Consider the following 25,204-nt stretch of genomic DNA (forward strand, 5'->3'; position numbering starts at 1 on the left):
GCGAACTTATTATCTGAACAGTCAGGGCAGACAAAGTCAGCACAGTTATACTGGACACAGCAAACAAAGAATATTCAGGGCAGACCAAGAAATACTGAGGTGAAGCAACACTCTAAAGGTCACATTGCAGGTCAGTGACCAAGATGTGAAGCACACCAAGATTCTCCTGATATTCAATTCAGTGTCTGAGCTTATGCTGCCTTTCTGCAGAAACCCAAACAAAGCATAACAATTCTAAACCGAATGCCCTGTGTATGACCACTGCACAGCTGAAACAAACATGTTTGAAACCTAATTTAAGAGGTCAGCTCTACATTCCTTATACTCTTAAAGAAATTCTTTGAATCAGTTGGCCTCTTATCAACTGTACTTTTTTAAAAAATGCTGTCACTTTTTGCTTTTTATGGTTCCATTCTCCTAGAGCTCTTCCCACGTCTCTGGTAGCACTTTCAGCATGCCCTTTGGGCAATTGCCTCAATGCCCACCTTTCTAAACTACTGTGGAGACTTACTTCACAAGGCTCTGTCCGTGGATGTTTCTGTTCTCTGTGCTTGGACTTTCTTAGTAATCTGATCAACATACACTGAACAATTATTTCTATATGAACTGCTAAATAAATAATTGCTGGAGACCTTTCTCCTCCATTTCAAGTGTTGCTATTTTTCTTGTCATTTTCCCAATAGGTGTTCCTATCAGTTTAAGCTCAGAGCCTTGCATCTATCCCCCACATCTTCCAGTTGTGACATTTTCCAGACAGAATCACTGTTTCTATCTTTCAGACCCTGAACTCAACATTACCTTTAAACTAGGCTCCTTTCAGTACCTCCAAATTATGTACAGAGCTGAAATATCAGACTTCAGAAAGCAGTCTCTCCAAGTCATTTTGTGACAGTGTACTCCCTTCCCTTGCCCAGCCTGGCCTTTCACCTGAAACCCTGCTCAAGCGATAACCACCAGCAGCGACTGTGACAGATGCATATGATTGTGATGGCTGTAACCAGCTCAGTGTGGATTCAGGAGAGACAGATAACACACAATAGCCAAGGGGCAGGCTGAGCAACATGCTTACCTGACCACAATTCTGGTCAATGCTGGACTCAAGCCAGATTTGGAAGACACTAACATCTGCAGTCAGTATGCAAACATAACTATGAGTCAATCATCTTACTCCATAGACAGTGAGCAGGCCAAAAGCCTGTAGAGCTCTCCTGTATGGCAGCAGGCTGCAGGACAGATCTCCTGTAGAGTAGGGATGCCTCTCAAGGTTACACATGCTGCAGAGAAAGAGATTCCTTGCCACAACAGATCCTTGGTGAGTGATTAGTAGATTGCTAAACTTTGTAAGCTTCGCTAAGATTGTATCTTAGATTGATTGTGCACATATAATCCTTTAGACATAAACCATTGACCAAGTCAGGGACTAGGAGAGGATTCAGCCACAGCTAGGCTCCTTACTTCTTCAGTTCAAGGAGTTTAGAAAGCATGCAGGTCCACTCTGTACCTCGTGACTCAATGGGAGGATCTCCTCAACCTTTAGACATAAACTGTTCACCAAGTTAGGAACACCTGGGCTGCTCTCTGAGAAGGAGTTTAGAAAGCAAGGGTGTCCATCCTGAATCTTGTGACTCAAGGAGAGGATCTCCTGACCGTTCCTCTGACCCTGTCCTCTACGCAGCAGATATACAAGTGTGCATTGCCATCCTGAATCGTGTTGAGTTACTGTCTAATTTATGATTAAGCTTTGTTAAATAACTACATTATATATATATAAAAAATGCTGTTTCTCTCTTATGAGTGAAGTGTGTATCATTTCCATCCAGAGCCTATTTAAAGGAGTTACAGATGGATCTATATCCTTCCAGGGAGTACAATGCAGAGGTCTCAAGTAGCTTGGGAATAGGAAGTTATTTGCAAGTTGGTGAAAATAGTTTCCTGTTCAGATTTAGTATGTTGGAACTGTTTGTACAGTGACTAGTATTAGGGGGTCATGGTCTGTGAGGATGCTTCCCAGTCACCATAACAAAAATGAAACCAGCACTATCAACAAAATTATCCATGTGAGTCAGACATGCACCTAAACTTTGCATGAGACATACATGTACAGTTAAATTGGTTGGATCACTTAATCAATTCCTCCAAGCTGTTAATACAGAAAGGGATATAAAAAACCACTGTGCAAAATATTTTAAGCCATATCTGTTATCATCCTTACCTATCACAGTCATAAAAAAGCAAAGTGAAATGCTATCCTTCTAAAGCTAAAAAGAAAAGAAGAATAAGGAAAAGCTTTCCAAAATCCTTCCATTTATTCTTCATTTTTAGTAATCAAGATTTTATCTATTAAGACATCTACATTATACTCTGTTCCTGGCATACTGTATGCATCACTTACCATATGCCTTCTGTAAACTATAAGAATTCAGCCATTCACTTCATTCATTAAAATTCACAGGGCCTATTATTCTGTTTACAGTCTAATAGATATTCACTGTCACTATTCAGGCCTCTGATTCAATTTGCCTAAATCCCAGACGCAGAGTAATCCTGATGGAGATTAGCTTAATTTATCACCAATTTCTGCATAGAACCAAGAAAGGTTGGTATTTCATAATAAAAGCTGTGGTTCGCCTTGTTTCCTAAAGCAGCACACATAGAGAAAAAGAAGCAGTGAGTGCCTGATTTTTTAAATGGTAAGATTTTTCAGCTTCACAAATTTGCTTTTCATGTCAAGATGACTTCTCTTAAAGCTCTGTATTTTGCAGATAAGAAGACTGGTAATCATCAGACTAGAACACCTCCCTGTAACCATATATTATGCTGATTCTGACTGGACATAGATTGGCAGACTCATCATCTGCTCCATACAATACAAAATAATCACCCTGGGTATACTTTTCTAGGTAAAGTGTTGACAGTTTGGAATGTAATAAATGAAATATATTTACTTTTTCACTTCTAAAGGTTCCCAGTGCAGAATATTTTATAGCAACTTGAAGTCATGTGAAAGGTGTCCACTTTCAAAGCAAAACTGACAGTGTTGATTTATGAAAGTGATACTATCTTCTGTCATTTGCAAAATGTCCCAGTGACCCACTGAAGAAACCTTCAGTCAGACAAAACTTCTAAATCGGCATGTTTTATCTACAATTGTGTACTTTCAAAAAGAAACCTGTTTTCATCTGCACGACAAAATGCAGTTCCATATTAATGAAAATTTAGTTCCTTTTTCTTTTTATAATTTCCAAGTATAAGATTTTACAATTACCTATTATGCTTAGCATTTTTAAATGAAGAAATAAATAATCATTTGTACTGGGTTTACATGGCAAGGGTTTGGTGGCAAGGAGGGCTACAGGGGGTGGCCTCTGTGAGCAGAGCCCAGCAGCTGCACCGTGTCAGATCAGGGCCAGCTCCAGATGGCTACAAAAGGGACCTGCTGCTGGCCAGAGCTAAGCCACAGAATGATGCTGGCTGGGCCTCTGGGAGAGCAGATTTAAGAAAGGGAAAAAGAAACCTACTGCTCAACAGCAGCTGGGAGAGAGGAGTGAGAAGCAGCCCTGCAGACCCCAGGGTCAGTGCAGCAGGAGGGCAGGAGGTGCTCCAGGCAGGCAGCAGCAGTTCCCCCGCGGCCTGTGGAGAGGCCCCTGGTGGAGCAGGCTGTCCCCCTGCAGCCCACGGGTCCCACACGGAGCAGATCTCCACGCTGCAGCCCGTGGAGGAGCCCCCGGTGGAGCAGGTGGATGTGGCCTGGAGGAGGCTGCGGCCCATGGAGAGCCCCCGCAGGAGCAGGCCCCGGGCCGGAGCTGCAGCCCGTGGAGAGGAGCCCACGCAGGAGCAGGGGGTCTGGGGGGAGCTGCCGCCCGTGGGGGACCCGTGCTGGAGCAGTTTGCTCCTGGGGGATGGACCCCGTGGTACGGAGCCGTGTGGGAGCAGTGCTTGGAGAGCTGCTGCCTGTGGGCAGCCCCCGCAGGCTCAGTTCGGGCAGGACGGCATCCCATGGGAGGGACCCCACGGGGAGCAGGGGCAGAGAGGGACCGTGAGGGAGCGGCGGAGATGAAGCATTAGGGACTGACCGCAGCCACCATTCTCTGTTCCCTGTACCCCTGAGCTGCTCGGGGGGAGGAGGTAGAAGAGGGTGTATGGGGGGAAGGTGTTTTTAACTTTCTTTTAGTTTCTCACTGTGCTAGTCTACTACTGATAGGCAATAAATTATATTAATCTCCTTATGCTGAGTTTGTTTTGCCCATGACGATAATTGGTGAGCAATCTCCCTGTCCTTATCTCAACCCTTGAGCCCTTATCATCCTATTTTCTCCCCCTTTCCCTTTGAGGGGGGAGAGTGAGAGAACAGTTATGGTTGAGCTCAGCTGCTCAGCTGAGTAAAACCACCACATCACTCAAATGGCATTCTGTGTTTGATTAAAAGGATGGTCTGCACACCTTGGGCGCAGAAGGTTAGAGTAGCAGTACTGCTAAAATTAAATCCACAGATTTTGGTAACACATTCACCAATGGAAATGCCCTATGAAGAACATTTCTTACTGTCTAACTAGAGAATTCTGAGAGTGCACTGCAAGGACTTTCTTCTATCAAAACAACTGACTGTAGTTTGACATACAGTCAGTAGCAGTACTTCTATTGCTCTCTTGTTGGAAAGGAACTGATCAAAAGCTGCAGAATATTTTCCAAATATTTGAACCTTCCAACACAAATCATCTCTAATTCTATTTAGTTTCTCTTTTTCTCTCTTCTTGAGATAAAGAGCAAATAGGATATCATCTGCACATGGCCATTCCAAGAAGAACATGCTTCATGGCAATGCTCTGTCTTTCCCAATACAGAACAGTTCAAGAGAAAATGACAATGATAAATATTAGAAATTTGTCAAATAGCAGGATTTTTTAACAAGAAAAGGGTGAGTCATTAATTAGGCCCTTTCTTTGTAACAGGAAAACTAGCTTCATATGATAGTTTCAATCAGAACTGCCACTAAAAAGGCAGCCCCAACATCTCTATCCTGCATCTTTGCTCTGCCCCCTTGCTGGTGCACTAAAACTGGTGCACTGCATTTTCAAAAGTTTAACTTAAATATGTGCATTTTCCTGAGATAGGTCACAGTTAACCTAGCATAATGTTTATGAAATCTCGAGGAAGTTTCATTAGGGCAGAAATAAGCAGTAAGAGTCACTCAGAGGTGGAACTTTTAAAAGAAGTGGGAGCGTTTTAACTGTCGTGTTAACTTATCTTAAACTGCATATTAAACTACAGCCCAAGGTAGCAGTGAGAAAATATGCCATGGGAAAAAAAAAATGATGCCAGAATAAAGATAAACTGCAGAAAGGTATGAGAGACTGGCATATATTGGGATTTAGGGTAAGTTGACTGAATGGCAAAGGACTGGCAGAACATCACTCAGCTAAGCAGAGGTGGAAGAAGGCCTCTGATGCGTATGGCTGCATGTGGCTATGTATCAACCAACAGAGCAAGGGGAAAATGCAACTAGCTTAAGGCCTGCGCTGAGTAGCAGAAATGAGGGCAGATGTCTTAAGAGAATCAGAGTTAGATCCCCAAGTAAATCCACTAAGCTTGCCAAATAAACTGCCATGGGTCTTGATTTTGGCAGTCAATTTTAACAGATGGTTATATGGGAGACCTATCAAGAACAATGCCAGAACAGACCACATGTGAACTGTACTTCAGGAGTATTCTCTATGGAGAGCAAACACCTCCCAAATCACAGAGGCTTTATGGAAGTGAGAAATGCCCTAAGCTGACTTTAAAGCACTCAGTCGCCATCGCCTATTTATTACAGCAGTAGTTGAGTACAGGCCTTATCAGAATTTTGAAACATTTTCATCTAGGTCAGAAAATTCTGAGATTCCATACTCATGCAGGTGTTACCACTGCAGACCACAAGTGTGTGTGTGTGTGTTCCTGATGTACAAGTTGAATAAGACAGACAATGTTACTGCATCTTGAGCTTTCAGGAAGAATCTGTGGCAGGAATACATGGTCAAACTATAAATGAGTTAAAAAAAAATAATGCACTGTAATGAAACAAAACAATTATGGAGGATTTTGGACAGTTTCATAGCAAACTATGAAAACATGCTCTATCCTATTTTCAATGGGCACCCAGTCAAGTTGGGTTCTTCACAGCACTCTAGAAACACCTAAATATCATGAATTACTTTGCAATTCAACCTCTTAGGTGTTTTTTCATCTATTTAACATATTATTGATATTGCATAATTGTACATTTTAGTGTACATCTGGATATCTCAGGGTGTTAGGTCATGAATTTTAAAAAACAATATATTAAAAAGAATAATAACCTTTATCAACTGACTTGCACTTTCTTCAAGGAAAGAAATCAGGTTTATTCAACATAAATTATTTTCCATAACGCCACTCTAAGAAGTATAACTATGCCTCTATACTTTAATAGTTTAAGAATTTAATTTTGTATCAGATTTTCATTATTTTAGCCAGAAATTAGGTCAGACTAACTGACCTACAGATATCAATCCTGACTGCCTTTTCTGAATATCAACTCAATATTAGCATTTTTAAACTACTCCAATATTCATGCCAGTTTTGAGTATATACTTTGAATACTTACTCAAAATGAGGATTAGCAACTTTAACCAGCCCCATAACAGTGTAAGACTGAGAAGTTCTTAGTTTAGAGTACTACTTCTTACTAGAAATTGTTTAAAATCCTCCTCTGCTTATGAGTAGATTGGACATGTTTCATCATCTTTATATAACATCAGTCTACTTCCTTCCAGATACAGAACACAAATATTTATACAAGATTTCTATCTTTACACTACTACAGAGTAGCTTTGTCTAGTAACAGTTCACATCCAGTATGTAATATCTATCTTCTTATTAGCATATTTTTAAATCCTACCCTTCTGTGGGGCAGAAAAATTCTTGGCCTTGCTAACCAGAGATTTCATCTTATCTTATCCTCATTTCCATCCACTATACCCTATTGCTACTCACATTTTCAGTTTATCACCTATAATCCATTTCCCACTTTCTTTATTTTGCCTTTTTATTTCTAAATATCGTGTTCTCTTTCCTATCATACTGAAATACACATTTATAAGGAGCTATCCTCTAATTATGGAGCTATGTTTTTTTGTTACTTAAACTGTTACAGTGCACAATTTTTCACATCTATTCCTAGCCTAAATCTGCCTTACCACAACGCTGTAGAATGAGCTACTCTGGATCAGCAATTTCAACTATTTCAGGTGCCTTGTTTATTCCCCCTGAATGTGATTTAGGACATAACGCCTGATCCCTATACCACACTCCAACAAAAAATGGTTCCAGGAATAACTTACAACATAATAGATACAGCAACTTTTCTTTCTAATTGTATCTTCCACGATTTTTAGAAGCTATCACTGGAGTTTACAATCTAGCAGTTTTGGTTACCTACCTAAGCTCCCAAACTGTGATCTCCATAGCAATGCAGTGCTTTATTGTACATTACAAATATGTGATTAACTAGTAACTTATCAGATACTCTAATTTGATCCAGTGGTATATAACAAACTCCTACCAGAAACCTCTCCTCTAGGTTTCCTGACTTAGCATATTGATCCAAATGCACTCAAGATCCTGTCATTCTGAGTTATCAATGACTCTAGAAACAAGTAATAGCGTCTTTTAATGCAGAATGTCAGCTCTATCCTCTGCTCTCCCTCCCAGCTCACAGACACCTCTTTTACACATTCTCCCTAATACTAAAATCCTTCTTGAACAGAACAATTATGTGTAACTGGACAAGTATATACTGGAAATGTTTACAATAAAATTATGTAAAATCATCCCACAATGTTTCTTTTTGGCTGTTACATCTAACTGCCATTCGAAATTGAACTTTACCCATTTGCTTTTCTTGTTCAGACATTTTAGTACATAAAACCTTTTATTTTCTCCTTGCATTCCTTGTTAGACAAATCCAATTTGTTTGTGATAGCCTTCATTAGCCTACGTGAGATTTTTAAAAAAAAACTCATTTTATGAAATCTTCATCTTATGCTTATCAGCTTGCTGGTAACCTTCCAATTGCCAATTAAACATCACACTCACATCATTCTGTTTAAAGTTGATTTACAAAGCTCCTCTACCATTAGAATATGGTTCAATATTTCATAATACCAAAGACTTAAGCTTCACCTCAGTTGCACACCTAACTGTAAATATTAGTACTTTCTGCCTTTTTCTCTTGTGGAGACTGACAATGTAATTTTTTTTTTTTCCCTTCTGTATGTGGAACCCTTAACTTTTCCAGTCTGTCAAGTTGATGTGATGCTACATCGTTAGTTCTTGTGTTTTCTGACCTCTGACAATTTGTTGGATACTTATAGTAACATTCAATTTTGCTAAGACACTTCATAATCCCTTTGAAGAAAAATAGCACACTGCTGTCAGTGTCCTTTGCTGAATTAACTCTCTTCTCATAATACAGGGATCCTAGTAGTCATTGTTTATTACAATGAATTAACTCTCTTCTCATAATACAGGGATCCTAGTAGTCATTGTTTATTACTGCTTATGGTCCTGATGCATACTTGCACTAGGTTCCAAGAACAATGACTGTCCCATTACAGAAGCCCCTTCATTCCTTCGAAGTTCGAGCCCTCAATATTCTGTTATTCACTATATATGAATTCTTACTATACATTATAGGTACTATAAGTATTCATAATTCTCAAAATAATATGATTATTTTGGAAAAGGCCAATGCTTCTTGATTCTCCTTCCTTTTGGATCACATACCTACAATCCACTTTTTTAGTTTTTACCTCTAATTGATCCCTACGGGTTTGATTTCAAGAATAACTACTCAATAGTTGCATTTCAAGAACTACTCCATAGTTGCATTTAATTTTCTTAGATGCTATGAGGTATTCCAAATACCTCTTGCCTGTATTTTCTAACGTATATTAGCCATTCCTGCTTCATGTATCAGAGTCATTTTCTTCTTCAGAGTAAAATTAAAAACAGGATATACAAAACACACCACAGTGATTGCTACCTGAATTTTTCCATAACTAACTGCTATAAAAAGAAAGAGCCATACTCTGTTCTCTGAAGATCCCCTATTAGCTGAACCTATTCATTAGCAATGTTGAAATGACTTAATTGTTGTATGTTAAAAAGAACTACATAGTGTCATGAGATACATGGTAAAAATAAATAAATAGATAAATAAAAACTGATTTCAATTGATTAATGAGGAGAAGATTACACTTGCACTCAGAATAATCAAGTCAGGCTTGAAAAATGAACAGAATAGAAGACAAAGGTAAGAGAGTCATACAAACATGTTGAACAGGTTCAGAAAGAGAGTTTACACTTGATTAAATTTGATCTCTATAAAGAAAAACTTTTTTGAATTACTGAGACTAGAGGGAGAACCAGACATCAAGGTCATAGGAAAACTGAAAGCCACCTGGAAGAAGACAGTAGAAATGAGACAGACTGGACTTCAAAGGAAGAGCTGGTGCAGGAAGTAGTACAGCTACTTCTTATTGTGCCATCTTGATCTTCCTATACAGGCTATAGCATGAACTACCTAAGAGTTATTTTGAGGTGATTTACTTGATATACTGCAAAATTCTATTGAAACACCAAGGTTTTTAAGTATACTTCTTACAGTGGTATACTGTGAAAAAACTTGTTTTCAGAGAACTTTTTCCCATAAATGTTTTGTACCTAACTAAAGCAAGCAGTCTTCTAAGGAACTGATGAACTTCTAAGGTTCACCAATATTTGAATTATACACAGCATTTTTTTTTCAAAATATCTTTCTGCAAAGTAGCAGTAGTCAGCAAAACTGTTATTTGAAATTTGCATGCATATTCTTTTATCCAGGAGAAAAACTATATATTTAGCTTTAGTACCTATATATTATTATTATTTATAGAGAAACTGCATATATATTTTTGTGTGTGTGTGTACAGTACAACCATATAAATGCTAATGAATATTTATGGTTGTTAACAGAAAAGCAGTCATATTATTCAACAACAAATGAAGCATCATGATATTTGCTAATACGTGATTTGTGTCACTAATGCTACTTTTGAGAACAGAAGATCTTTTACTTTCTCATTTTCTAATTTTTGATAAACTTTTCGTTATGGGAGTATGTTAGGTATCTATAGAACAAACACTTGCTTATCTCCTTTTTCAATAATTGCTGCGGCATTTTATTCAATGGAGTCAATCTATATCAGCCTGAATGAAGAGTGAATTGTGGCTCTGTCATCTGTCAGGGTGCTTTATTAAAAAAAATAGATAGACATTAGATTAATTCAGATTTTCCCATAATTAGCCAAAAATAACCACGTAGCTATGGAAAGAACACTCATTTTTTCCTCCTAGAGGAACCATTCTGTATTAGAAGAAAGCTAATCTTTCCCCATGAAAATTAAGTTTCAAAAACACGTTTGTGGGAAATGAGGTAGTTCACACTAATCAACAGATACGAGTTGTATTCTCCAATGTGCTGGAAAAATCTTTTTTTTCAGAGTAATTTACTACACAACAATGCTTTTTTTTTTCTTGGAAGTAAGTATGCTGGCAGCCATGTACAAAAAGATGACCAATATGAATGATGGAATTCTAGAGAAGTCTAGGAAAGAGACCTAGAGCCATTGACTCTTTCCTGCCCATTCAGACCAGTTCAGAGCTAACACACAGCCAGTATATGACCTTCAAAGACTGTTCGAGATCAGTGAATGCAGCAAAGACTACAGAATCACAGAATCACAGAATCATCTAGGTTGGAAGACACCTCCAAGATCACCTAGTCCAGCCTCTGGCCTAACACTAACAAGTCCTCCACTAAACCATATCACTAAGCTCTAAACCTAAACATCTTTTAAAGACCTCCAGGGATGGTGACTCTATCACTTCCCTGGGCAGCCCATTCCAATGCCTAACAACCCTTTTGGTAAAGAAGTTCTCCCTAATATCCAACCTAAACCTCCCCTCGTGCAACTTTAGCCCATTCCCCCTTGTCCTATCACCGGGCACATGGGAGAACAGACCAACCCCCACCTCGCTACAGCCTCCTTTAAGGTATCTGTAAAGAGCGATAAGGTCGCCCATGAGCCTCCTCTTCTCCAGGCTAAACAACCCCAGCTCCCTCAGCCGCTCCTCATAAGACTTGTTCTCCAGACCCCTCACCAGCTTCGTTGCCCTTCTCTGGACTCGCTCGAGCACCTCCATGTCCTTCTTGTAGCAAGGGGCCCAAAACTGAACACAGTACTTGAGGTGCGGACTCGCCAGAGCCAAGTACAGGGGGATAACCACTTCCCTAGACCTGCTGGCCACACTGTTTCTTATGCAAGCCAGGATGCTGTTGGCCTTCTTGGCCACCTGAGCACACTGCTGGCTCATATTCAGCCAACTATCAACCAATGCTCCCAGGTCCTTCTCTGCCAGGCAGCTTTCTAACCACTCATCTCCCAGCCTGTAGCGCTGCTTGGGGTTGTTGTGCCCCAGGTGTAGGACCCGGCACTTGGCCTTGTTGAACTTCATACAGTTGGAGGCTGGTCACTAGTGGAGTCCCCCAGGGCTCAGTACTGGGGCCAGTTCTCTTTAATATCTTTATCGATGATCTGGATGAGGGGATCGAGTGCACCCTCAGTAAGTTTGCAGATGACACCAAGTTAGGCGCATGTGTCGATCTGCTCGAGGGAAGGAAGGCTCTGCAGGAGGAATTAGCCCCACTTGTTCTTTTGCCTTTTTACTTTCACCCAAAACTACACTTATTTAGGTGAATACTCAAAAGAAAATCCAAATTCAAACCTTCACAAATGTCACGAACTCTTCTACTCTGTCATTGGCGAGCAGCAGCTTCTTTTGAACTGTTTCCAAAGCCTGCCCACTCTGTTTAGCCAAACCATGTAGTTGTTGAGATGCAGCAGTCTCAAGTTCAGTTATGGCACATTCGGTCTCAATCACTTTGCTCTCTAGATTGGAAAGCTTGACATCCTGAAATACATTGCAGAGAAATAGCAGTGACACAATGAAAGCTGATAGGCAGATATGCTAGTTTACAAACAAATCTCCCACAAAATGGTGAATATCACAAAACACTTAAAATGTGATTTCACAAGAAAAAAGTAATTTCATTTGCTGTCATTACATCCATGTTTCAGTATATACATTTCAGTGACATGAGTGAATGAAATCAGTGACACGCATTAGTATTCTTCTGTTCTTTTTTACCTTTACGTATTTAAAAAGGCTAAGCCAATGACCTTGCAACTTTTCATTTGATAGAGAGATATGAAAAGGTTCCACAGTAAACTCATCACAAAGCTATTATACCTTTTTCTCCAACTCATCTTTAGTCTTGTGGTACATCTGCTCATAATGAGACTTCTCTTTTGTAGCTACATTAAGCCTTTGTTTCAGTGAGTCAATGGAAGCTTTCTTGTTTGAACAGTCTTCGTTCAGTGACTTTAGCTGAAACAAAAGCAATTTCATTAATAGAAATAAAAATTAAAAATAAATAGAAATAAATAAAAATAAATAGAAATAAAATTTAAAAATAAAAATTAAAACTAAAACAAGCCTAAACATACTGCATAACGTACCTCTCTGTATTATATAAATTACTTGATTAAAGTACCTTTTTCTGAAATTACAAAGTCTACCGCTGATCAGGTAGAGATCAGTTTCCACACACATTCCTGTAACATAAAGCCTTGACTTGTATGAAATGTACAGAAAATCTCTTCATTTGCAGGGTTGTTAAGTTTAGAAATATTTTACTGTCACAATGAATCCAAATGTGAATAAACCATAGCTTCTACTGATTTCTTGTATCATTCAGAGGCAAAATACATTAATTAAAACCTAGCTGAGAAAATGGTAACTGTCTACAAGCCAACAGTCTCTACAACCTCTTAGATAATTATTATATTTTTCCATACAATGCAAACACTGATTCCAGATGAAATGAAATAGACCAGCATTCCTAGAAAATCATTCAGCTCTCCTAACAATACTAATTGCAAAGTTGTCCAGACAGTATTGAGTAACAGTGAATTTCTTTGATCTTCTGCTGAAGTTAATGTGAAATTTATGAAGTTGATTTTCCATATGGAATAATCAAGGTAATGTATAGAATTTGATTCTCTGGAATCTGAAGAATGCAGCAGTTAAAATACTCAAAGAACAGGATTAAAGTACGTCATTCCATTCTAAATCTTGTCTTCAAAAGCAAAACCAGGTATTTCTCTCGTTTCATACTTTATCTCCCTTGCTTACTTATGCTTTCACTCTCTGGCCGAGGTTTTCTTAATAACAGCCTGGCTTTGGCATGGAGGGTAAGAGAGTAGCTCTCTCTAGAGCTGAAAGTGCTTAACGACTTCAAGCAGACGTAGTGCCTGTAGTATAAAGCAAGCACTTGCATTCTAGGATAACAAAAGCAAGATGGTAAATTGTTTATTTCTATTTTGGGGTCACATGTTGCATAACCTCACAGATAACAAAATGTCATGATCAGGAATGTTATGACTTTCAGGAATTAAAGATGAAAGTGCAATACATTGGTTGGATAATATAGAAAGATGCCAAGACATATACTAATTCTTCTGGCTTCCATGAAATTGTCCTAGATTTTTGCAGGAGAAATAATTTGCTATAGGAATTAAGCTCTACTTACATGAATAGAATTACATTAAGTGTTAAAACCTAAGAAGTGTGACTCATTTGTAATACTGTAGTCCAAAACAGATTAACACATAAAACCATTTAAATACTATAGCCAGGAGATGTGCATGGACTTCATTAGCATATGTCAAGTAAAATCATCCTTGTTTCAGGTCTATTGTACTTTATGAACTTAGACTCCATAAAACTAAATCTCACTACTACTAAATCTCACTACTTAGAGCATGTCTCTGCAATTCACTGTTCTGAATTCTTCAAATTTTAATTACACATCTAGTGAACATAAATTATGCTGAATACATCCAAACTATCACTATATACTGATTTCATACAAATTACTGTGGGGGGAGTTACACACTTAAATTAACTATACCTTGTTTTCTTAAAGCAATATATTAATTTAGTATGTATAGTACGTTGAAATAACTTATGCGAATCCACCAGCTTTTGTTTTTTATAAAACTACAGCTAGCAAAAAAGAAGTACCTTTCTCTCAAGGCTTTCTAATGTTTCATTACAAGCTTTCTCATTTTCTTGACGTGCTTTTAGACGAGACCGTAAGTCTTCTATCAAATGTCTTTTCATATTAAGGTCCCTCTCCAATCGAGAAATCCTAAAAGGGAAGAAATTACACTGCATGTCACTGTTAGAAAATACTGCTAATATGCAATTTTTAAAACAACTAAAAAGTATAAATGCAGTAGAGAAACTAGCATTCTGTAGCTTTAGAATGTTTTTTAAATACAAGTTTATTAAAATCTTGAAACTTACCTTATTCTTAAACTAAAAGAACAACATTGTCTCTTGTTAAACAGACCTATTTCTAAATATGCAATTTATTTGTGATTTGCTTTTTGCTGTGGTTTATGCTCTAACTTGCATTATCTGAACTCATAATAATACTTCTTAAGCTATGATTAAAAAAAAAAAAGACAGTTTAATTAATTAAACTTCTTTGATGTCTGAAGTACATATCTTTCAAGCATCATTTTGTTCAAAATTCTTTTCAGAAGAAAGTGAAGAGGAGAATTCTTCTTTCATCCAACTCAGTAAGGCACAGATACATGAAAAAACACTACCACTGTATTATAATGCCAGATAAGACAATTCTTCAAATCTGCGAAAACTAGAAATAACATCAACACTCTTCACAAACTTCTGAACTAAAGAAACTTTCATGTACTACAAGATAATCTCTGTTTAATCAGAAAATTATGTTATTCAGCGCCTCCAAGGTTATGATACACATTAAGTATAAACTTAAGCAATACCTAAACACCTGAATTACAGACATCTGGATTTCTTTTTATGAAAGCAAAATGATAATATATTCAGGAAAAAAAAAATATTGTTTGATATCATGCTGGTGTCGTATTAAAAAATCAGGAAACTAATGCATCTTAACATTTCTTCCATCTATTTCACATCTACATTATTTTTGTTTTGTTGATTAAATCTTAAAGTTTATGAAAAAGCAGTTATCTACTATATGAAGGAAACATGATAATTGGTAACTCTATTTGAAAGTTCAGTTTAAACACCATGGTAGAAGACTTCAGTTTTATTTTAAACCAAAAATATACAATATACACAATTTAACCATTTTAAAAGTTCTCTGTTTCTGAAATGAACAAATTTTCAGATAAGTAAACTGCCTTCTTCCTACAAATAAAAAAATTACAGTTGTTAGAGGAGTTAAACTCTGGGACAGGCAAGAAATTCACAGATAAACTAATAGGTTATGTTTTTATAGTACTATAATTGATGAACTGTATTACATCAATTAAAGTAAGAAGGCAGAATAAAAATCTCAGTTACATACTTTAAACCAATACATGTGAATTTCAAACGAGTGATAAACCTTAATCAATTCAAATAAAAACAAATACAACTGTCCTTTTGAACTGTTATGAATGTAAAACTGGATAGTTAATCTTGTTTAAGCATCTTCACCTTGACATGTCTCTTAGCCTGTAGGCAAAGAATTACTGTATTTGAAAGATGGCGTTTAAAGTGCTGAGGAATTCATTTAGACTTACATCAAGGATTAAAAAAAAAAAAAAAAAAAAAGTCCACTATGGTCTGAGTACCAATTTAAGGTATACTTATTATAACACTGATATTGTATCTAGCTATTGTAGCTGAACACAACAGTTTAAACATGTAATTTTAGCATGTACTTCTCCAATTTTTAAAACAAACAAACAAACAAACAAACCAAAACAAAATTAACCTGAATGGTAAGAGTCTGCAAGATTATAATAAAAAGAGAAATCAAACATGCTCTTACACATCTAATAGTAATATAGAACCGATTATACAGCTGCCACTGGGTGGCACCAAACACAACGGAGAGAAAGGTAAACATACTTTGCTTGAAGTTCCCGAATCTGTTCCTCTTTTTCCTGGACTTCATTTTTCAAAGACTTAATGGTGGTTGATTGCTTAGTGATTTCATTATTCGAATTCTATATTGGAGAATATTAAAATATAAACAAATCATACTGAATATTATCTCAGCCAACAGTAAATTTGTTTGAAATAATGGGATCTGTAAACTTCCCCCTATTACATGAATTTTCTTAAACGTTAACTGGAATTTGTTACATTGTACAAAGGGAGAATTTTTACTTTCCAGCAACACTTAAGCAAAAATATTTTCATTGGAAAATATGCTCAAAATCAGTACTCTTCCATTGGTATAAAAGTATACGATTAATAGATGTTCCCCAGGACACCTGCAAGCTCAAAGCAGTATCAGGACCAAATTTTCTCTTGCATAGCACAGTTAGCTAAAAAGGTAACAGGAAAGAAGAGAAGTAAAATCAGTTCTTTATTTGAACTATATCCTTGAATGGTTCTAGAGCACAAGAGAATGTTTTCCAATAATCCCTTTCATCTTGTTCATTTGAATATACAAGAAAACCCACAGCAGGAATTGTTGTTTTTGTGTCCCTTAAAAATCAAAGCAGAAGACAAAACATTTCCATTCAGCCATACTAACACAAATCCTGTATTTCTGTAACAAAAAGGTATGATCTTAATGTTCAAGCACATGTAATGCCAGCTATGAGGAATTATACAGTTGTTACCTTTCGTTGTTGTATATAGTAAGTTAAAAAAAATAATCCTCAACTCCTCCATGCAAACACACATATAATATACCCAAGATTTAGTTAAGAACTATTGAATCACTCTACAGAAACAAAAATATAAAATTTAACTGGAGTAGCCATTTTAGCAATCTGAGCATATGCTTTGAATGCCATTGCTGAAAATGGCAGCTCAAATTTATTGCATGTAGGGATTTCAAAACTCCAAAAGGTGTTGACAAAATATGCATATGCATGAAGGGTATGCACAACACATATGCATGTCTTTTTGCAGGTTTAGCCAATGTGCTAAAGCATTTTACTCATTATGTATAAACAATAAATGAACAGATCAGACATGCTGTAAACAAAGATTCTTCAGGAGAATTTCTCTGCTCAGTGCAGACTTGTAACACCTATTAACATTAATGGGAGTATTGTACATAACTCTGTGGACCTCAAGGGGAGTATATATTCTTGTGTGCATAGTTAGATGTAAAATATTGTTCTTAATAACTTGTCTAGTCTATTTGCTATTATTATAATGTGAGGTATTACCAGAAAATTGTTAAAATGATGTATGATAACGGAATATTCCTGAGTTTCCTGAGACCTGTTTGTTGAGGTTGAACTTCATTAGTATGAAGCACAGCACCCAGTTACATGGTTTACATACCAGATATGAACTTGGATACTTAGGTGGGCCTCTGCAGAGGCTCTGAGGTAAAGACATATGTTTACAGTATTTTCCGTCCAAACTCATCACCCACACCTAACACACTTCTACCTACTGGCAAAGTTACAAAGAATCATTACATACAACACAAACATTGCAAAGTTAGCTCAGAGAAAAGAATGAACAAAACCAGTTACTTTGAGATTTTGAGCTGCAAGGAAAGCTTTTGCAGCTTGTATCTTCAGGCATTCAGAAGAGTAACTTTCTATAACCTCAAACAACAGTTGACAACTTTTGTGGATTTACTCTGCTAAAAATGACTTACAGGGCTTAAATTTTTGAAAAATTATCAGGTCAAAATAAAGCTAACAGTGACTTGATTTAAGTAGCTTTTAAGGCCCTCACAGTTGAAACATTCATCCAATTTATCCACCAGTGAAGTCATTCTACTAACCTGGATTTGGAGTCACATATTATGTTTATTTTAAAAGTGGTTTTGCCTAGATCATTAATATTCCGTTTTTTAACATTGAAAATGTAAGACTTCTTTAAGAAGGAATTGAAAGTCATATTAGTATTTTTGACATCAGATTCATATGTGATGTTAAATATTTCTTGTTAAATGTTTCCTCTGCTAAAGAAACAAACAAAAGAAAAAACTTTCGTTTTTCAATAATGTATTTTGCAGTTCATATGTAGTGGACAAACAATAGATTTCTAGCATGAGCGTTACTTATATTTTACCAAAAAATCCTCATTTTTTATTTTTATTTTCATAAAGCAAACGACTACTGGATTTCTGGATGTCACTCACATAAAAAGAACTAACCTTATTAACATACATTAGCACTCAGCAGCATCAGAAGCAGACGAGCAAAACCAAATCTGAAATCAACACTGAAGCAGTCAACCTGTATGGTAGTAAGATCTCTTTCTCATAAATTAAGGAAATAAAATTATGTGCCTTCCCAGGGTTACTTTCTGCTGCCTGAATCTCTTCATCGATGTGACCTACCGTTACTAATTCCTGACCTTAGAATTTATGCATTCAATGTCCTATGGCCAAGATCTATATAATCATCATTACCATCAATAGTTAAGACGTCTGAACACTACTCTCTCTCTCACCCGACATGAGCTAGCACAACTAATCCAGTACTTAGAGACAGGCACGTAATATGGCCTTCCAGCAGGCCCTTTGGCAGACAGCTTGCTAGTGTACATTTTCTTCTAGCAGCACGAAGCTGTACCATTCTGACTGTCTATCTTTACTCAAATATGAAAAACAAAACGAAGAAAAAAAAACAACCAAAGACACTCTGTTGTACATATATTTCATTCAGTGAGAAGAGAGGAAGAAAGAACTAGTATGTTCCAGGCAGGCCACCCCTTGAGAAAGCTCTCAGATACATCAACACAGCCTAGAATCTACATCATTCACATACAATATTCACCAGAGACTGAAAAATGAAATAATCAGCAAGTCAGTATTTTTCTACCAGCTAATCTACAAAAACACTAATACAGAAAGAATGATCTCTCTTTAAAATCAAGAATAGTAGTGACATGTAAGTAACGTAACACTGTTACGTGAGCTGTACAATGTGCCAAAATTCTAACCTCCTCTTTCACAGATAGCTGTTTGCTTAGCTCCTTCTTAAAAGAAGCAGAGTAATCACCACAATGCTCATTAAAGCCATTCCACAGCACTTTTCAGCAAGATGCATTTAATTATTGTGTGAAAACTCAATAAACTCTCTTTTTGGCCTATCTGATCTGCAAAAATTGTTTTAATTCTTCTGGTTATGACTACATTTCTATTTAACATCAAAGATCTAAAACTTAAGCTGCTAATCATTGGCTAACATATATTAATGATATGCATATGTGAGTGTGTATATATATATATATGCTTGACCCAGTTATGAAATACTGTTCATGTGAATTATCCTCAGCACCAGATAATGTGTTCCGTCACCTTTAGTTTGCACTGCAGCTGTTTCATCTCTAAATCAATGTTCTTTGAAGGAGCTGGTGTGGCTTCACTCTTGCCAGCAGTTTGAGACAGATGTTCTCTCAACTTCAATTTTCCTTGTAAGTCTTCCTTCTCCTGTTGCCACTTGGCCAGGTTAGAGGTCAACACCTGTTTTACAAACAGAAGCAACAATCACAATTGCATCGTAAAAATACTTCTGCTTCATCATATCAGATGCTTCTGTGTTTTATAATTCAAGATGAATGAAACGGTATATATTATCTATAATTATGGTACAAAATGCTGAGTACAATGCTGCTGGCTGGAATCTCTAGTTCATGCAAAGATCAAATCTGGCAGGAAAGAGAATTAAAGTAACATTAAAAACAAGAATTTTTTTAAAGTCAAGCTGATTCAAGTTTCACTGTTGCAATTTCTACCATGACAGGCAAAAATTACCACGTACAATAGTAAATGGTAATTATTAATTCCTATTAGTAATAGTAGTTACTGTTAAAACCTGTTTACCCAGAATTTCTCTGGGATTCTAGAATTATTTCTACACCAATGAAGAAATACCAAGCTGTCTCAGACACCAAGGTGTATTAAGGGTGGTTAAATGTCAAAACTGTTTTAATGGTGACCACTGTAAGCTCACTTGAATTGCTGTGTTGACAACTGCTATAAAACATACACTCTTCTCTTGGCTTTTGTTTTGATATTTGTAGGGCTTGTAGAGGTTAAAGCAAAGTGGACCAGCTGCACTAAATATCTTCTGGTTGGCTGGTCTTTACTCATGTTGTGCTATTTCTTCCCTTTCACATATACGCACCATAGCCAGAGAACCACATATTCCATAACCTTGACTCTAGGGCTGAGGTACTTAAGTGGTAAAAGCCAAGCTGGAGCAGGACAGGATAACAGATGTTAGTTGTTTATTCCACTGGGTAGGTCTTACCACCCTATACTGCAGCCAAAATGCTTCTCATTTAGCAACATAAATGCTAAGTCCAATTAGCAGACGAGGCTTGTTAGGGATTTAGTTCAAATAAATAACATGCAAACTAACTCTCAGTCTTGTTGCACTTGATTGACAACTGAAAATCTTTGTAACAATATATTTCATGGTACTCCTTATAGAGATAATCTTTTAAATAAAATATTTGTTTTAATTTAGATAATATTGAATGTTATTCTATGAAAAGGGGAACTGAAATAATCTTCATGATAGTGCTTAACTTTCACAAATCTGTAGTCAACCCAAATGTTAGGCCCACTGATGGCCTAACAACTCTCTGCTCCTTAAGAGGGTATCTACAGTACTATCTTATTATTCCAAAGAAGATTGTAATATGGTAGTTTAACATAAGGAACAATTATACAAAATGGTATTGAAATCTCTCAAAGGGGAAAAAAGCTTCCTTTGTGAAGAATCCTGATAAGAAACTGGGAAAGATATTACAGCTTAAAATGACTAAATGTGTGCCTGATTATATGCTTGTACACACACACCAAAAATGTGTGACAGAAGGTTAAAGATAGTCTCTTTTTCCAAATGTTGTATTATTTAACTGGAAATCAGATTTTATAGTGTTTGCCTTTATTAAAAATAAAAATAATAATTTAAAAAAATTACATTTATGTACTCCCATTTCCATAATGATCATATGACGGAAATATTTATTTCCATTACAAATGACAAGAAAATGCTTGCATATGTTACATTAGCTTAAAAAATTATCACAGATACAAGAAAATGCATTGTATATATAAAGTTAAAACTCTAACAGTATTTCACACTCAGGTGCATTTATTAAAACCAGTGGGTAGAATACATATATATCTGAGATAAGTACTGTTCTTCGTAGAAGGGTTAGTCTTTCCATTCCCTTCTGAGTCTGCGGTTTTTACTGACCAAGAGATAAATAGTGTTAGTGTGTTTAGTAATTGGCAGTTCCATAACCTGTTATGTTATTCTCACAATTAATACAGCATGGTTACAACACAAAATGAAGACTACTTTAACAAACAAAACCAATAGCAGCACAGAAAGATATGGTATAGGAAGGTATATGCTTTAGGTTAATTTGTCTAGTATTGCCAATATTTCTACATGCAGAACTTCATGATTCAGTGTTTCTATAATAAATTATTCATAAAAAGAAAAGAAAAAAAATCTTAGCTAGATCAATATCTCTGATTAAAATTAGAGATGCCCCTCTATCTGCCCAAGATAGCTAGCTACTTGCAGAAGTTTTTAGGCAATTTAAGACTGCTGCCAGCAAAATGCATCAGATCTGAAATGTCATGGTTGCAGCAGCTACTTACCAAAACCTGTCATTTCTGAATACACTGAAAAAGAAAGGTGTTTGATGGAACAGGTGCCAATACTTTCTTATAATATTTACTTAAGTGAGGAAGTAGAGAAATATATTTCAAATACAAATGTATACAAATATCAAATGCAGAAACAACATCAGACTTAGGGGAGATGTGTCAAAGTAGTATACAAAAGAAAAACATCCATTAATTTGCAAAAAGCAAAGACAGACACACAAATGCAATCAGCACCAAGCTGTTTATCTCCAAAAGCTGTACAGACTACATCAATGGTGCTACAGGGTGGTTAGCTTGGTTGTTTTGATTCCTTTCTTTTTTTTTTTTTTTTTTTTTAATAATCCTGTTGCATTGCTCTTTTATTTGCGGCACATTGAACGGTATGAGAAAATTCTATATAAATCTATGTAGGATATGAAAAACAGCCCTTCTCCCCCAAAATATTTATGTCTAAAGGATATACCTTGCTTTACTTAATTAATAAACAAGTTTGTTGCTCAGTTGCTCCTCACCAGTCTCTAAGTTTTAGGTCAAGTCTTTCATTCTTTTTTAGACACAGGAGATTTTTTTGTGTATGCGCTACCATGCACACAAATCCTGAATGACAGAGTAAAAAGGATTTACTCCAAGGGAAGAGGTCACTAGGATGAAAGGTAGAATCTTAAACACCAGCTAGACCAGATGTTTGTAAAGGCAGGCTACTGCTGTTCCTCCAAGATGTAGCGGCCTTTGTCTGCTGCACCTCCTCCAGAGTGTTTTGGCTTAACAGATGTTTATAGATTCAATATTTTAACATCCATCTATCTTAATCTCCTTGCTCCTGGTATACCCATGACACTCTGTTCTGCTGTACACAAAGGGATAAGTGATGAAATCTCCGTTTCTGTGTAGTCGATGTAAAACTCCCAGTGACTCAGCAATGCCTTTTACCATATGCCCTCTTCTCAGAAACACGGCTGCATGGAAGACCCAATGGATTCACGCAGGAAGCTCCTGGAATAGCCTATTGCTCCCCTGCATCACAACAACCCTGTGAGGAGCTTCTAGCAGAGTCTACAGGAGAGTCACGCTCCTACTGAAACTGGCAAATGTGACAATGCTATTTCTGTTGGTGGTTGTTGCTACTTCACTGCCACAACTCTAAAATGGTTTATACACTGTTAGCAGATTAAATAGAATGTATTTCTAGGCAAAATTTGAAAATGGGATATAACTCTGGCATTCTTGAAATCCTCTTCAAGTACTGAAAACCTTATTTTACTACTTATGTTGTAATCCAACTATAACCAATACAAACATCCTTCAATGTGTTAAAATCATATTTGCTTTGAAACTTCCCATCCTAAAACGCTGGCACACAAAAGCATCACAGTGTGTATGGAAATGTCTTTAGTAGACTTGATTTCAACAAATTCCTTTTCTCTAAAAAAACTTCCTACGGTAGGTAATAAAATACGGTCGCTCTACTGTACAGCTCCAGTACAAAGTTCCATTTCAAAATCCAGCACTGCTTGTCTGAAGGTTTTAAAGCAAAACGTTCTTCTTTATCTCAATCATGAAAAATATACAAGATAAGCAGTACTTGTTGCAAACATAAACCACAACAGAACTTTTCAAAACATTTGTAAGCATTGAGTTAGGCATTTGTGATTTTACACATACTATCAAATATTATTATAACATGATAAACATATTTACAATATCCAAGTCAAAATTTATAGTCAGTCCCACCAATCTTGACTCTGTTTTGTTCACTCGAATCAAAACCTACCTCTGCCTGAAGGATCACAGAAAACAAAGCTAAAATTAATATAAGTGGTATGCAGCTATTTGAAAATATGAAAGCTGTATACCAATTCTAGACTAAAAAGCCAACTCTACTGCATACTTAATGTGATCATATAGAGAAAAGGCCAATAATTCCAAATCCTTAGTGAAAGTTTTCTTCTTGCAAGTGCTTTATGTTGTTGCTTATTTAGTATTCCAGACAGGAATACATAATACAAGTCTTTGGTGATTTAATACCCTATTTCTAAACTGAAACAAACACCCCTCAAATGCAAGAAAAAGTTATAAAACGTAAAAGTTGTCACTTATTCTTCTGATTTTTTTGTAAAATCTACTGTATCACTCAGGTTTTTTTTTTCTTTAGCCAAATGTGGTTATCAGCAGCAGACTCTGTTTCACAAAATATCAAGTAAATGAAGGTAATATAGAGGACTTTTTGCCAGTGCTTTAGCTAGTTGTTAGACTTCAGTAGCCTTTAGAGACCATTAAGTACCCTTTGGCTAATTGGCCAATGGTAGATTAATCCTCTTTTTATTCTAGCAGCACTATTTTAACACCCCTTGCACTCTGTCAGTGTAGTATCTGAATGACAAAATAATATTGTGCATGAATAATAAGCAGAAAAGTTAAATTAACATTTCATGTTTCAGATGCCATACCTATGTGTCAGGGAAAAAAAAAAAAAAAAAAACTCCTTTAAAGCCACTGACATTCAACTTTTTTAAACAATCTCATGTTGACATCTTATTGAGGTGAATCTTCCTAATTACTGCTAATTGCCTATCAAGAAAAAAAAAACCTTCCCTTGAAGTGCAGTTGTCTAGCATAGATGAACATAGCTCCAGTGTGCATAGTAAAGACAGGCATGACACTTGAGGTGTGCTACATTATTATGAGGTCATACTAAATATGGTTTGCAATGAACAAAGCAGCTTTTAAGGATGTTTAAGGCACTGAGAATGTCAATCTTTCATGAAGTGTTTAAATTAGTTCCCAGCAGAGGAATACAGATATCAGCATGCAGATAAGAGGCATATTTTTCATCTCAGTTATTTTAGTAAAGAAAAAAATACAGTTGTCCTATTGATAATGTCACTGTAACACAATCAGAGTTCATCAGCTTTATAACAGTAAAGCATACGCTGTTATCTTCAAAACAGCCATTTCACACACACAAAATGCAAACTCAACTATTCTTGGAAATGCAGGTGTTATTGCCAACAAATAAAGACTCTTATAGAAGTCTTTGAATGTCTTCCTAATCATGTGTTAGTATTGATCAAACACAAAGAGTAATCATTGTTTATAAAGGCCGTTTACAAAGGCCTGTACATCACTTCATAAAACTTTTAATGTAATTTTAATGTAGCTACTTTGTATCAAAATGAGATTCATAAAAAATTTAAATTTACTCTACAACTTAAAAAAGCTTAGTGTTACAATATTTGGTCTAGCTATGGCATTTTATGAAATGAAAAAAAAATATATGAAATTAGTGCAGATAGGTCCACTTTTTTGTTTTATTTTTATGTTTGTAAAGGACAATAATGCCCCACAGATCAAGACCAAAGCATTTACATCTATTCCAGAGAAACATATGAACACTCATGTATAAGT

At 36.4% G+C, this 25,204-nt stretch overlaps 1 protein-coding gene across 5 annotated transcripts in view; it reads right to left on the minus strand.

Moving 5' to 3' along the window:
* Positions 1 to 25,204, minus strand: part of CNTLN (centlein) — a 208,095-nt gene that overhangs the window by 19,341 nt on the left and 163,550 nt on the right. For 4 of the 5 annotated variants that reach the window (XM_048051337.2, XM_048051338.2, XM_048051336.2 and 1 more), the window contains 5 exons: positions 19,466 to 19,630; positions 16,090 to 16,187; positions 14,206 to 14,332; positions 12,370 to 12,507; positions 11,845 to 12,030 (listed from right to left, as the gene is read on the minus strand). In XM_048051337.2, the coding sequence (XP_047907294.2) occupies positions 11,845 to 12,030; positions 12,370 to 12,507; positions 14,206 to 14,332; positions 16,090 to 16,187; positions 19,466 to 19,630 (714 nt within the window). Of the gene's footprint in view, positions 1 to 9,927; positions 10,309 to 11,844; positions 12,031 to 12,369; positions 12,508 to 14,205; positions 14,333 to 16,089; positions 16,188 to 19,465; positions 19,631 to 25,204 lie in introns of those variants that run through there. The other variant, XM_048051340.2, reaches the window with a different exon arrangement.

Source organism: Anser cygnoides, chromosome Z (assembly GCF_040182565.1).
Source record: "Anser cygnoides isolate HZ-2024a breed goose chromosome Z, Taihu_goose_T2T_genome, whole genome shotgun sequence".
In the NCBI taxonomy this organism is placed as follows: domain Eukaryota; kingdom Metazoa; phylum Chordata; class Aves; order Anseriformes; family Anatidae; genus Anser; species Anser cygnoides.